The sequence below is a fragment of the Scardinius erythrophthalmus genome (genome assembly GCF_964197995.2).
Source record: "Scardinius erythrophthalmus genome assembly, chromosome: 10".
Classification (NCBI taxonomy): Eukaryota; Metazoa; Chordata; class Actinopteri; order Cypriniformes; family Leuciscidae; genus Scardinius; species Scardinius erythrophthalmus.
In genome coordinates, this window is record NC_138230.1 from 44,718,696 (window position 1) to 44,734,142 (window position 15,447).

A 15,447-nucleotide genomic window follows, 5' to 3' on the forward strand; every position below is an offset into this window, starting at 1 on the left:
GAAAAGGTAGATTCAAGATCGGCCTGTAATTGACTAATTCTGAAGGATCAAGTTGCGTTTTTTTAACAAGCGGTTTAACCATAGCCAGCTTAAAGTTTTTTGGTACGTATCCTAGAGACAAAGACGAATTAATGATATTAAGAAGAGGATCTATGACCTCTGGAAGTATTTCTTTCAGTAGCTTAGTCGGTATAGGGTCTAACATACATGTTGTCGATTTAGATGATTTAATGAGTTTAGTAAATTCTTCCTCTCCTATAGCAACGAATGAATCAAATTTTTCCTCAGGGAGACTACAATGCACTGCCTGATGCGATACTGTAGTAGACGGTTGCATAGTTATAATTTTGTCCCTGATATTATCAATCTTATAAGTGAAGAAGTTCATAAAGTCATTACTGCTGTGTTGCTTGGAAACTTCGGTGCTTGAAGCTTTATTTTTCGTTAGTTTAGCCACCGTTTCAAATAAATACCTAGGATTATGTTTATTTTCTTCTAATAGGGTTGAAAAATAAGCAGATCTAGCAGCTTTTAAAGCCTCTCTGTAAGTAATTGAGCTCTCTTTCCATGAAATGCGAAATACCTCTAGTTTTGTTTTCTTCCAGTTGCGCTCCATTTTTCTGGCTGCTCTCTTAAGGGCCCGAGTGTGCTCATTGTACCACGGCGTTGGACTATTTTCTTTAATCTTCTTTAAGCGCAACGGAGCAACTGTGTCTAAAGTGCTGGAAAAGAGAGAGTTAACCCCCTGAGGTCGGCGCGATAGGCTCGTTTTTTTCCGTATGAGTTCAAAACAAAAATAAAATAAAAATATTAATTTTTATCTTATATGCTTGTGTTGTACATCAATCGATCCTGTTTAGTGTGTATTATTTTTGTGTATGCTCATAATAAAAACAAAGTGTTGTGCTTTTCGCCAAATAAAGAAAAATAAACATGATGCGAGTTCTGCCTACTCTCCGTCAGTGAAGTCAATTCTGAAACGCGTCCGAAAATGAACTGTAACTCAGCGAATACTCAGTCAAAAAGGCATACAGTCACACAGGCATGAAGCTTGAATTATCTTCTTTTAAATGAAGTAATTTTTATAAAAAACAAATATTCACAGTTTATGTAATATGTATGCAAAGAGAGAGATGTCAGTCGTTCTCATCTCAGCTAATTAAGTTTTAATGTGCTCCGCCCACGGAGAGCGCGCGCTATTCAAACGCAAATGTGAGGCGATCCAAACAAACCTGTGAAACGCCCACATCAGCTGGATAACACACACCGCGAGTTCACTTTCAGACTTATGTACTTTACGATGCTGTGAGGAATAATACTATCTTGATAATAATCCTGCAAAAATTTACCTCAGAAGTTCTGGAAGTATCATTTCGAGGAGCAAACGGATCCTGCTGAGGAATTAGGTCAGTTCTGTTTGCTTTGCTCTAATCTGAATGAATGAACGCACAGATGCGTGCTGTTGTGGAGCTACTACAGCTGGCAAAATACTGTTTAAATATGAATCGCGAATACAAAGAAAGATTACACTGGAAATATTGTTACAATTTTAAATGTTGTTGTAATTGTATAACCTTAAAAAAAAATAATAATTATATATATATATATATATATATATATATATATATATATATATATATATATATATATATATATAAGGATAGATGTAAACAAAATCTTAAAAGGTCATTATAAGCCTTCTCTTTAAATAATTTAATTATGCTTTATTAGTGACACATTTGGGAAGAGAATATATTACAAATCTGAAAATACAGTATGAGAACGATTAACTGCACAATTTCTAGAAATGTTTACCTTGGATATTGTACAATTTGCAAGCAAAATTTGTGGAAAAAAACAACAAACCAGTTATATATTGTCCTTGCATTCTTGTGGCTCAGTCACACACCTGAATGAAAGGCTCATTACGTATGCAGCCTCATTATGCGGGCCCCATTGACTCCGCAGGTGTGAATCACGCCCACCCGCATTTGGCCTTTCCAAACAAAAAGTGTTTTACAAGATTTAAATCAATGTATTGTGTTATGTGAATGATTAGGCAGGATGATTTTCACATAATTTTGAAGAAAAAATTCTAGGCAACGTCATCCATTAGTCAAAAGTCTTATTTACATATATTTAGAATGTGTTTTATGGCCTTATTTCAGAAACTTTAGTTTTTTGTTTTTGAAAAAACCATGCATAAACATTATTCTATCAAAAATACAAACATGTACATGCAAGTTGTTCACATATTATGGTAGCCCTGTTTGTGCTAAATAGAGTGAATTTACACCTTTGCCATTAATATGTTTATAAGCAACTGAAAAAGCACAAATGTCAGGGCATGTCAGAACATCTCAAGGACCCCAAAAACCCCTCAGACACCAGAGGGTTAATCACTCTAAAACCTAGCTGTTAAGCCCATCTAGAATTGGAATACATTAGTTTGGAAAAGTGCTGAGACACAAATTTGGAAACGTGCTGAGAGTCAAGAAAAACAAAAAATTAGAAAACCGTGTCCGTGTACAGGAATCAATAGATTTAAATTTCGTGACTATTTCACAAACTGCCGTGAGTGTGTTGCGACATTGTATAGTCTAATCTTCTGCTACTTAACACATCCCTCTAGCCCTCGGACCTGGTGAAATATTAACCTAAGTCTGTCACATCATATGGATACAACACTTTGTGATGGTTAGCTGTTAAGGTAGTAGCTTAAATTTAACGTCTCGTTCACATTAGCAAGTGACTGACCTATCTGGGTGCGTTTTGAAGTGCCTGATGAAGTTCGACGTTGTAGATCCGGCATCATTTTTATCTTGGTGCCACACTCCTTGCATGTAGCTATCCGCTTGCCGCCACTATTTGTAAAGTTATTAAAACCAAAACTAATGACAAAAGGCATAACTCCAGGAGGACTTGGTGTCGCCATCGTCAATGCCGTTTTTGATATGTGAGTGCGTGCGGCTCACGCATAGGCATAGCACGTGCACGTTGCACAGTATGGCAAAGGGCAGGGGACATGCAGCTCATCATACGCTTCCCCAACGTATATATGCACCAATAAAAGAAAACAGAAATACATTAAAGGTGCTCTAAACGCTGTCACACATTTTTTAGGCCAAAACATTTGTCACATACAGCAAACATCTCCTCACCATCCTCTAGCTGTCTGTCCCCTGAACACACTGTAAAAAAACACGGTCTCTGTAGACACCCAAGGCTCCACAAATGGCAACAAAAACAAACTGGTTACTGGAATTTCACCGGAATTTTTCTGGATGCCTTGGAACACTCTAGCATGATCTAGCACCAAATCCAGACCGCAAAGGCGAGGAAAAAGGACCTCCATGCCGTCTTTTTGGACCTGGCTAATGCCTTTGGGTCAGTGCCCCATGAGCTTTTGTGGGCCGCCTTCACCTTCTTTTATATTCCGGACACAATTACAACCCTGGTTAAATCCTACTTCCAAGACCTGCAGTTCTGCTTTACCACAGCTGAGTTTACCACGTCTTGGCAATCCTTGGAATTCGGCATCATGGCAGGATGCACCATCTCACCCCTGGCCTTTACAATGGCAATGGAGGTCATCATCTGGGCATCAAAATGGGTAGTGGGTGGGCAGCAGCTTAATTTGGGCACACACCTTCCTCCCCTCAGAGCCTTTATGGATGACATCACTACTCTGACCACCACTGCTCCATGTACCAGGAAAATGCTTGGAAAACTGGAAGAGAACATCAGCTGGGCTCACATGAAGATAAAGCCATCAAAGTCACGGAGCATCTCCATTGTCAATGGAGTCAAGTCAAGTCAAGTCAACTTTATTTATATAGCGCTTTTCACAATACAGATTGTATCAAAGCAGCTTCACAGTATTAAATAAAATAGTACATCAGTGTATGTTTCTGGTGTAAAACATCCACGTTTGGTAATGCAGATCAATAGCACTGTTGAATCGATTAATCAAATTAAGTATCCCCAACTGAGCAAGCCAAAGGCAACAGTGGCAAGGAACCGAAAAACTCCATTAGGTGACCTAATGGAGAAAAAAAAACCTTGGGAGAACCCAGGCTCAGTCGGGGGCCAGTTCTCCTCTGGCGTTTATGAAGTAGAGACCGGATTTAACTGTAAGATTAAAATATTATATGAATGCCTGGCTGAAGAGATGCGTCTTTAATCTAGTTTTAAACTGGGAGAGCGAATCTGAGCAACGAACAGTATCAGGAAGGCTATTCCAGAGTTTTGGTGCTAAATGTGAAAATGCTCTCCCTCCTTTGGTGGATCTGGATATCCTAGGTATGACCAGAAGCCTCGAATTTAGTGATCTTAAAGAGCGCGATGGATTATAGGGCGATAGAAGATCCGTTAAATAAACTGGAGCTAAGCCGTTTAGGGCTTTATAAGTCAGTAGCAATACCTTGTAATTAATACGGAACTTTATAGGTAACCAATGTAGTGATGATAAAATTGGTGTTATATGGTCAAACTTTCTTGATCTAGTAAGAACTCTAGCGGCGGCATTTTGGACAAACTGCAGCTTGTTTATTGAGGATGCAGGACAACCAGCTAATAAAGCATTACAGTAATCTAGTCTCGAGGTCATGAATGCATGAACTAGCTTTTCTGCATCAGAAACAGATAGCATGTTACGTAATTTAGCAATATTTCTAAGGTGAAAAAAGGCTGTTTTTGTAACATATGAAATATGATTTTCAAAAGACAAGTTACAATCTAATATAACACCCAGGTCTTTTACTGTAGAGGATAAAGTAACAGGACACCCTACTATGTTAAAGTTGTATTGAAGGAGGTTTTGTGGGCGGTTTTTTGAACCGATAAGTATTACCTCTGTCTTATCTGGATTTAATAAAAGAAAATTGTGCGTCATCCAATCTTTTATATCTTTAACACACTCTGTCAATTTGGATAATTTAGCGTTTTCATCCGGCCGTGATGAAATATATAGTTGAGTGTCATCAGCATAACAATGGAAACTAATTCCATGTTTCCTTATAATATTTCCAAGTGGCAGCATATATATTGAGAATAATAGAGGGCCTAACACAGATCCTTGCGGCACTCCATAGTTTACTGGAGTTATGATCGATTTTTCTCCGTTTAAATAGACAAAATGGTAGCGGTCAGCTAGGTATGATCTGAACCAGCTTAATGCTTGTCCTTGAACACCGGTATAGTTTTGTAGCCGATCTAAGAGTATTGTGTGATCTATAGTATCGAACGCAGCACTAAGACCAAGTAAAACTAGTATTGAGATACAGCCTTGGTCAGAAGCTAAGAGTAAATCATTTGTGATTTTAACGAGCGCAGTTTCAGTGCTATGATGCGGCCTGAACCCAGACTGAAACTTTTCATAGGTGTCATTTTCTTGCAAGAAAGAGCCCAGTTGGGCAGACACAACTTTTTCTAATATTTTGGACATAAAAGGAAGATTTGAAATGGGTCTATAATTTGCTAGGTTATTTGGGTCTAATTGTGGTTTCTTAATTAGTGGTTTTATAACTGCCAATTTAAATGTTCTTGGAACATGACCTAAAGATAAAGACGAGTTAATAATATTGAGGAGAGGCTCTTCCACTATAGGTAACACTTCTTTCAATAGTTTAGTTGGTATGGGATCTAATAAACATGTTGTTGTTTTAGAGGAAATGATAAATTTATTTAACTCTTTTTGTTCTATAGTTGTAAAGCACTGTAATTGTTCTTGCGGGGTGATAATCGAGGCTGAATTATAAGGCGCGATTGAAGATTGAACGTTTACAATTGTGGATCTGATGTTTTCTATTTTCTCAGTGAAAAAATTCATGAAATCATTACTACTAAACTGTAACGGAATATTTTGTTCAGGTGACGCTTGTTTATTTGTTAGTCTAGCCACGGTGTTAAATAAGAACCTAGGATTGTTTTGGTTATTTTCTATTAGTTTGCGGAGATGCTCAGCCCTGGCCGCTTTTAGGGCCTTTTTATAGCGTGACGTACTGTCTTTCCAAGCGATTCTAAAAACCTCTAAATTAGTTTGTTTCCATTTACGCTCTAAATTACGGGTTTCTCTCTTTAGAACACGAGTAGTATTGTTGTACCATGGTGCTTTAATTTTCTCTCTGACCTTTTTTAGTCTCATAGGTGCAACAATATCCCATTTTCCAGAGAGAACGGTGCTCATAGTGCTGGTTAGTTCGTCTAGTTCATCTGTTTGTTTAGGTTCAGGCAGCAGCTGAGACAGATCCGATAAGCAATTTGAAAAATTATCTATGGTGGATGGAAGGATTGTTCTGCCTAATCGATAACGCGGCGCAGCATGATATATTACCGGGGTACGTAATATGCAAGTTACCATGTAATGGTCAGTTACATCATCACTTTGCGGAATGATATCTATATCGGTTGGATCGGTTCCATGTGATATAATTAAATCGAGTGTATGATTAAAACGATGAGTCGGTCCGGTAACGTTTTGCTTAACCCCAAAGGAGTTTAATAAGTCTATAAACGCAGCCCCTAACGTATCATTTTGATTATCTACGTGTATGTTAAAATCTCCAACAATTAATATTTTATCGACATTGACCAATAAATCTGAGAGAAAATTTGCAAATTCTTTTAGGAAATCAGCGTAAGGCCCTGGTGGTCTATATACGGTAGCCAAGGCTAAAGATAATAGGGATGTTTTTCTATCATCTAAGAGCGTAACATTTAGTACAAGTACTTCAAATGAAATAAACTTATAACCCGTTTTCTGAGTAACATTGAGAATATCTCTATAGATAGTTGCAATACCGCCGCCACGACCAATCAGACGGGGCTCGTGCTTATAGGAGTATCCTGATGGAGTAGACTCATTTAGACCGAAATAATCATTTGGTTTAAGCCAGGTTTCAGTAAGGCAAAGTACATCTATGCTATTATCTGTGACTATTTCATTTACAATAACTGCCTTAGGTGTGAGTGATCTAATGTTTAAAAGACCTAGCTTTAGAAATTGTTTTTGTTTACTAATAGCAACATTTTCTGTTTTAATAACAATTAGATTTTTCCTAGATCCTGCAGTAGATTTATTATTTGATCGCACTAAACGAGGAATAGACACAGTTTCTATGCAATGTTCTACACTAGTATTTATATCAGTTAATTTGGTGCAGCAGAGACTATGATTTGGACTTTTGGTTACTAGTCAAAAGGTATTTAACGTTTTGGAGATGTTATCTGACAGAAGATCCGATCCGAATCTGCTTGGGTGTAAGCCATCAGCACGGTATAGCCTAGGACGCTCCCATAACAGATTCCAATTATTTACAAAGAGCAGTTTCTGCTCATTGCACCATGACGTTAACCATTCATTTAGCGCGAATAATCTACTAAACTTGTCATGTCCTAGACGGTACGTGGGAAGCGGTCCTGACACAATGATCGTTATATCAGGCGATGTGCTGCGTACCGTATTGATCAGATTCCTGAAGTCTTTCTTCAGAACTTCCGTCTGGCGCAGCCTGATGTCGTTCACTCCCGCGTGCAATACCAAAGTTCCGACGCGCTCGTTATCGTTCAGAATCTCGGGAACGCGAGCAGCGATTTCAGAAACACGAGCACCAGGAAAGCAGTGACTGTGCACCTTATTTTTACCTGATGTAGCATGGACGTGCCGAACAATGGAATCACCGATGATCACAGCATCGCGTTCTGTTTCGCGAAGAGCGGAGAAGCGGTTTTGTGTGGATAACTCGAAAACCGGGAGGGTCGGAGAGGGTCTTGGTCTAGACCTGACTCGCGTCTTCCGCTGCGGAAATATCCAGGCTTCGTGGTGGCGTGTTGGAGCCGGAGTGAACGAGACCATGGCTGATCGCGACCTTGGCGCTCGGAACCGATGCCGAGTAACGCACGGAGTAGACGAGGTCGGAGTCAGCCGGTTAGTAACATTAATCTCTGATTTGTGAGCATCAGCGCGTGATGTTTCAAGAGCTAAACGCCGGTCTCTCAGCTCGGCCTGTCTCACTAAAAGGTCGTGGATCTGTTTCTCAACAGCTTCCAGCTCAGACTGTACCGCGTGCAGCTCAAATGTGTCCTCACCTGCACCAAAAGGTACTACTTGCATCTGATATATTCGCCATTTTAACAGATGGACAGTAAGTTAGCAACGACACTACCAGTGATGCTATCAATTAATACTAATTTCTGACAAGCGTCTTAGATATAATCCGTCTTTTAAGTGGTACGGGTGTAGAGTAGACGCACGATAGGTGAAAAATATTTGTAAGTGAGTGTTGAGAAGACGCGTTCAGCCGTGATCCCCGGGAGTAACCTATAAGAGTATCCAGCGTAGAATCACTAACAGGCTTGAGACACGTCTGCTCAACAGTCCGCGTTGTAACTATGAGGTTTGAGCAGTAGTGCTTCTCAGTGAGGAAAAGTAGAAAATGTTTGTTGTAAGTAAGTTTAAAGAGTAAAATCAAGAATTATAAATCAAATCGATAGAGCTCCAAAGACAACAACGCGTTCAGACGCGACGCATGCGCATTCGACAACAGGAAGTATCAACTACTACCGTTCTAGCAATTACAGAAGTGCGTTCTAGTGCTCTCTGACTGCAGATTCTTCATTGGAGAGGAACCCATCCCAACAGTGTCTGACCAGCCTATTAAGAGCCTTGGAAGGTGGTATGATGCCAGCCTGAAGGATAAGGATCAGGTACAGCAGCTGCGTAAAGAAATCAGCAGAGGGCTCCAGTCCATTAACCACACTCAGCTCCTTGGAAGATTGAAGGCCTGGTGCTTACAGTTTGGTCTTCTTCCCCAAGTGCTGTGGCCCCTTACCATTCTTGAGGTCCCAATCACAACAGTGGAGAAGTTGGAAAGAGGAATCACAGGCTACATCAAGAAATGGCTTGGAGTGCCTTGAATGCCTTACCACCATAGGCCTCTACGAAGATTGCGTCCTCAAAGTGCCCCTCACCAGTCTCACAGAGGAATTCAAGTGTGCTAAAGTAAGACTCCAGAATACACTGATTGAATCTTGTGATGCAATGGTGAGTAACAACACACCAACCTTGGTGGCAGGCCGCAAATGGAGACCAGCCAGTGCTGTGGAGGAGGCAGCAGCTGCTCTCAGACTTGCGGACATAGTGGGGCATGTCCAGCAGGGAAGGGGAGGCCTAACAACTAGGCCTACAACAGATATGTAAAGAAAATCCAGCAAAATGCGCCGGCACGTTTGCAGAGGCCAGAGGGTTAATGGAACCCCCGCTCCCTGAAGGAGGGAACGGGGAAATTATCTCAGAACTGACTGACACATTGAGATCTCACCTGAGAGCCCAATCACCTTCAATTAGTAACAAAAACAATGTACACTGGCGAGCGAGATTGGTGGTAAGCCACTCCCTTTACATACGGGTATATAAGGCAGCATGCAACTCACTCATTCAAGTTTGCTGAGGGGGTTCTGGCCATTTAGCAGTAGTACGGGGTTGTGGCAGGCGGGACGTAACTCTTCAGGGAACGGGGGTTACATGAGTAACTGAGACATTCCCTATCAGTCGGTCATGTTCTACGTCACGTCAGAACTGACTGAAGCATCGGGATATCTATGGATAGCGGCACAACCGCTGATTCTTCCTATATAAGTCGCATAGACCTCGATAATCGGTGGAACGGAAGAACATAACTTTCCAAGGGAAAGATCGATAGCTGCTGTTCCTTTACCCTATACAGCCACGACTTAACCTTTTGTCTTTATGCACCTCCTGACCATTGGACAGGGTCCCAGGTTAAGCCCAGGTCCCAGGCGTCTCAACTTGCTAAAAATGATCGTTAAAAATATTCATACTGAAAGATTGGATAGAATAAGGGTTAACAGGGGTTTCCTATTGGCTGGCTGGTTCACTGTGTGCCATGTATCGCAACTATCAGTTTACGTGTGTAAGGCCAGCGGTAAGTAGTGACATTGAGAGCTCTGTAACTGTCTGTAATGATCGGTCAATGAAATGTGTGATCTATCATGAGCAACAGCATATTTATTTGAGACAAAGAAAAGTGTTATATATTGATGAAGACTGTGAAAAATGTGTTTTATAGCACCAGCATGCCTGTTTTTTCAGGTACATATTATGTTTTGATTTTGTGAGAATGCATTATTTTAAACCATGGTTTATGTTTTAATTTGTTCAACTGTGTTGCAACTATCAATTCACTTGTGCAAGGCCAGCACGAGGAGTGTCACATGCTGAATTATTTCAACACTGTTACACAATGTTTTCTCGGTGAATAAACTTGATTGGAGAATATTTCTTGAAGCGTTTTATTGAAACACAGAGGACAAAAGACCAGTTACACACTGAAACTCATTTATCTTAAGGATAAATGGTGCATAGGTAAGATGTAAACAATGAAAGTGCAATATTAGTATTGCTCAGAAAACAGAAGTTTGGTATTTTGCTTGTAGGATCAGTGGACAGTGGCGGAACATCCTCTCATTCCAATTTTTCTGGCAATGAAATCACAAAACCATTATTAAGGAAACATACACCGTATAAATAGCACAAATGTCTACACATCTCTCCTTTTATTGCTCACCTGCAAACACCTCGACCTCACACAGAGTGAGATATTCATTGCGCCCAGGTATAAAAATGTTGACATATCGGCCATTAATAGGCTTAAACTCAAATGTTTTTGTGTCTCCAGCTGGGATAGACACAACAGTCGCAGCCCTGAGAAGACAGAGTAACAGAGAAAGATGCATATTAATATTCTTCTGTCAAAGGCATGTTTGTATTAAAAGGAATTTATTAATGTTATTTGTTAATGCTTGTGTAATAATGAGAATACTTACAGCTCATTATTGTTGCCATTATTTTCCAGGCTGTTGCCGATACGGATCTGAGCTCCATTTATCCTCTCTGGACAACAATCTCCACGATTAGTGATGCTAACCCTGGTTACCTTGAAGACTTCCCCCAAGTCAACTCTCCACCAGGGGTCCCTGTCCCCATTAGTGTGACTGCATGACCCCAGACTGTAAATTGAATTCCTGTTGCCATCGACAGCCCTTTGAGCTCCTGCTTGACCGAATATGCTAGACTGGACAGCTTTGGCTCCAAGAGCAAGATTCCCTGTATAACAAAATAACTGTTCTTTAACTTTTTTTTTTTTTTTTTACATTACTGAAGTATAACCCCAATAAAATGAGCATGTTATGTAGTACTATTTTTTACACGTTTCATCACAAATCAATGTCCATTTAACTATTTGTTTTTACGTGACTGTACAATATCCCTTAAAGGGATACTTCAGGATTTAGCATTAAGCTTTATATTAGTAGAAAACCTGTAGTATTTTCGAATTACCATGCTTTCCACCCTCATATCCCCCTGAGACAAGAGATTTATGTATTTTTTGTCTGGAAAAAAATCCTCCGATGACGCAAAAATCGTCATCTGAGGATTTTCTGGCCAGAGACTAAAGACTACAGCCAGTAGATGGTGTTGTTCCGCATGTTTTCAGCCCACCTATAGAGGGTGGGATCTCACTCACAGAATGTACACACAGTCAACCGTCTTTCTTTGGAAACTAAGCTAGCAGGCTCTTGTTCTGTGGAGAAAGCCGAATAGGAGAAAGCTGAGTAAGTAGGGGTTACCATCTTCCTTTTCCCGGACTTAAGATCGTTCAAAATGCACGGGATTCAGCTTTTGCTTTCTGCGGTTGCCATTCATTGTTTACATGCACACCTTTTGTTACAATCTAACTGAATTCATTCCGATTGGTGAATCTGAATGTAGTGTTTACATGAACGCTAAACAAGTGATCGGTTGATGTGCGTTTTACCATTGCTAAGAAAATTCCCGCTCCTCCGTGAGAGATGCGAGACCGGCGCGTCTCAGTAATGACGCCACCGGCCTCGCGCCGTTCTCCCGCAGTCGTCAGCCTCGTCCTGCTCGCCACAGTAAACATGAATGGCGACTGTAGAACGCAAGAGCCGAATCCCGGACATTTTGGGCGATCTGTAAATCCCTGGCAAACTCATCACGTAGGCTAGCTAGCCTTGTTGTTGTTTTCAACTCTACACTCTTAACGGTAGGCATGGCCTCCTAAGGCAGCGAAGCAAGTGCATTCTGGGAGTTGTTGTCTTTCATCCACATAAGCCAAAAAATAAATTCTGGCTTTTCTCAATCTAGAAAGCTCCAAATTAAAAAATTTCTTGACATTTCTTCTACTTAAATGACCTATTTTAAATACACATTCATCTTCCCAGAAGTGAAGTAACCCTTTAAATATTTGTCTTGCAAGGAATATTTTCTTTCTTTACAGAAGTTTTGCGTTTATTACAAGTGAGCATATAAAATATTTGAACTCAAATCAATATTTTGTCAAATGATTTGTGGCTAGTAGCCATGTAGTAAGCCGGGGTCTTGATCACCCTGTCGGGTTTATTTTGCGATAACATCCGTCTTGATGTACATTATACCTTATTATTACATGCCTTGGTTGAATTCTAAATGTAGAATATTATTAGTTATTTCTTGATATCAGATAACACACCGTTGCCATGAAAATCAGAGCGTTGCTATGGACGCAGGATTCTAACCATAGAGACGGAACAGACCATTTTCTTTAGCGAAAGCAATATAATCGTTTTTAAATCAAACTCTTTTTAAAACCAATATTTGGTCAAATTATTGATTTTGTAGGTAGTCATGCAATACGCGGGATAATGTAGAGCGAGGCGGTTATAGCGAATACAACCCCGATAGGCTGATTCAAAGACTGTCCTGATCACCCTGTCGGGGTTGTATTCGCTATAACAACCGCCTCGCTCTACATTATCCCTTACTTCGGAACCAAATGTTCAGTAATATTATATTATGCGCTATCGACAACATTGAAAGTAATGAAAAGCACTCACTTGGGCCACAAATGTACAATGGTGTGTCCAATACTGTTAATAAAATAATAGGAGTTAGACACAATATTAAGTACATAAATTCTATCACAGAGTCTTGTCTTTCCCTTACCTCCAAACACCTCGACTTCACACAGAGTGAGGATTTCATCATTCCCAGGTAAAAAAATGTTGACATATCGGCCATTAACAGACTCAAATGAAAATGTTTGTGTGCCATTAGGAGCAGTGAGAATAGTTGCAGCCCTGCAAATACATGAACAGTGTTAAAATGAAAAACAAGCTACAATGCACGTCTAACAAGTTTAAGTCAGCTGTATTGAAATCAAATGGTTTTGTATAGCACTGCTACAAGAAACAAATGTCTAATCACAATCTGAATAAAATATGTTCAAGTACATCTCCATGGCTGTGGCTGATGAGTGGTTGATTTGTCACAATTTTACCTCCTGTTTTATTAAACCAGACTGAACATCATAAACATGGGAAGATGATAGAACAATTAAAACATTTCTTACAGCTGATTGTTGTTTCCGTTGTTGTCCAGCTTGTTACCAATACGAATCTGAGCTCCTCTAAGGCGGTCTTTGCAACAGTCTCCACGATTAGTGATGGTAACATTGCTTACATTGTAGACATTTCCAAGGTCGACTCTCCACCATGGATTAAACTCAGTTTTAGTGATAGTGCATGAGTCCTTCTTGTAATCTGAGTCTCTGTTTCCATCGACTGCATGTTGAGCATCTCCCTGTGGGTCTCCTAAGGAGGACTGCACAGCCATGCCATTAAGAGCAAGATTCCCTGTTCAAGATAATTGGAAATCAAAAAAAATATAAATATTAGACAGGTTCAGAGCATTACAAATAAATTTCAGAATATAATTTTAATAAATTAATTGGATCAATGTGCAACACAATGGTAACAGATTTTTAAATCCAGGTATTTTTACTTGTATTATTGTAAATGTACCTTTGGAATCAGCGACACACATCCCAGTAAAAAGTGTTAGAAACACAACCACACGCATGTCCATCCTGATATAAGACATAACACATCTCATATCAGCATATGAAGGAATCATTTTCAATCTCACCTCATTTAAACAAAAGAAACAAATTGATAATGTAATGATAAAATAATATAGAAGAACCTCATGATTACAGTGAGTAATGTGACTAACCTGCCTCCGTTCTTTTTTTAAATCCCTCTGCAGAGTTTGCTTTATTTTTATTTTTTCCTCATTTCATCTTGCTGTGATCAAAATAGCACCAATGCTACTTTTTCTAAATGTCAATCAGTTTAAAAACAAGTATTCATTACTTCAATGAGCTTATTATATCTGCATTAAATTACTACATTGTTTAAATTAGTCCATTTTTAGCTAACTGTGACACTTTTCTAAGTACATTTAACAATACATAACTTAGTTACCTCTGACAACAGAAAAAGTTGTGTTATGGACTCATGCACTCTGTAAAGCTGCTTTGAAATTATGTGTATTGTGAAAAGCTCTATACAGAAACGATTTGGACGAAATTGGACAATTTTAAGGAATAGCGAAAAAACTTAATCCTGTGCTTTTCAAAATTGCCGCTACTGTAACTGGTGGCTCTTGATATAAGATGTTTAATGTGACCAGTATCATAAGAGGAATCAGGTGTACTTTGTTTTATTTTTCTAGATCAAATTGTTCAAAAGTTAATAACCATTTCAATGCAACATTTTTGAACTGGTGGTAGCGCTAGTGTTTGTCCTTGACACTCAAATTTATCAAATTACTTTTCTTTACCAACACTACAAGTGTGCCAAGTTTAATAATTTTCCTACTTACAGTTCATATGGCTGCCATTGACTCACATTAGGGAAAAATAATAAAACTAATGGATTTGAATTATAATGTTAGTGTAGAAACATTCAACTCACCTGGAATTCATCAATGTATCAACCTCACAGAAGACCTTCACAATTCAGCGGTTATCTGCTTTTAAACAATACTGTCACGGAGTGGTGCAGAAGAGTAAATTTCCCATACAAACTTTTACTAACAATTAGTGATGAGAATCTTGTTCATTGCATCAGTCACGTGAAAAATGAACTAAATACTAGGAAGGTAAAGTAATTAAGTTCCCTGTAAATTATTTTTGACTGCAATATAATGATTTCTTAATTCAGAATATGATCAAAACTGCACAGGTGGATGAGTTCAGGGAATTTGCCTGTTAAATGTATAACATTTAAAGCCCCTTAAATGAACAAAATAACTCAGATTCACTAACTTTAATGAACAAGATCAAACAAGAGAGTCAGTAAAATGATCAAACTTCCCATCTCTACTAACAATATAGTGCAAACAGGTACAGACAGGCAGAAGGTACACATACCTTAAATACGACAGAGATCAGAGCAGGACTGACAGAACAGACAGAACTTAAATACAAACACAGATTACACTGATGAACAGAACACAGGTGAGACAGATGACAATAATGACTAAACAGGTGATACAACTGAACTATAGATAATGACGGTAACCGT

The 15,447-nt window shown here is 39.2% G+C and overlaps 1 protein-coding gene across 3 annotated transcripts; it reads right to left on the minus strand.

The window, feature by feature from the left end:
* Positions 1-10,086: 10,086 nt before the first annotated feature.
* Positions 10,087-15,447, minus strand: LOC308697026 (uncharacterized protein). Of its 3 annotated transcripts, none has more exons than XM_081376060.1 (9): positions 15,294-15,447; positions 14,836-14,890; positions 13,882-13,946; positions 13,431-13,713; positions 13,025-13,158; positions 12,916-12,948; positions 10,846-11,125; positions 10,587-10,723; positions 10,087-10,497 (listed from the first exon to the last, which is right to left on the minus strand). In XM_081376060.1, the coding sequence occupies exons 2-9, from the start codon at positions 14,844-14,846 to the stop codon at positions 10,484-10,486; spliced, it is 957 nt and encodes a 318-aa protein (XP_081232186.1). In that variant the 5' UTR covers positions 14,847-14,890; positions 15,294-15,447; the 3' UTR covers positions 10,087-10,483. The 3 variants fall into 3 exon arrangements, with proteins under 3 accessions (XP_081232186.1, XP_081232187.1, XP_081232188.1); XM_081376061.1 differs by having other exon boundaries at positions 10,181-10,497; positions 14,836-14,906; positions 15,294-15,387; XM_081376062.1 differs by lacking the exons at positions 14,836-14,890; positions 15,294-15,447 and adding an exon at positions 14,093-14,195 and having other exon boundaries at positions 10,261-10,497.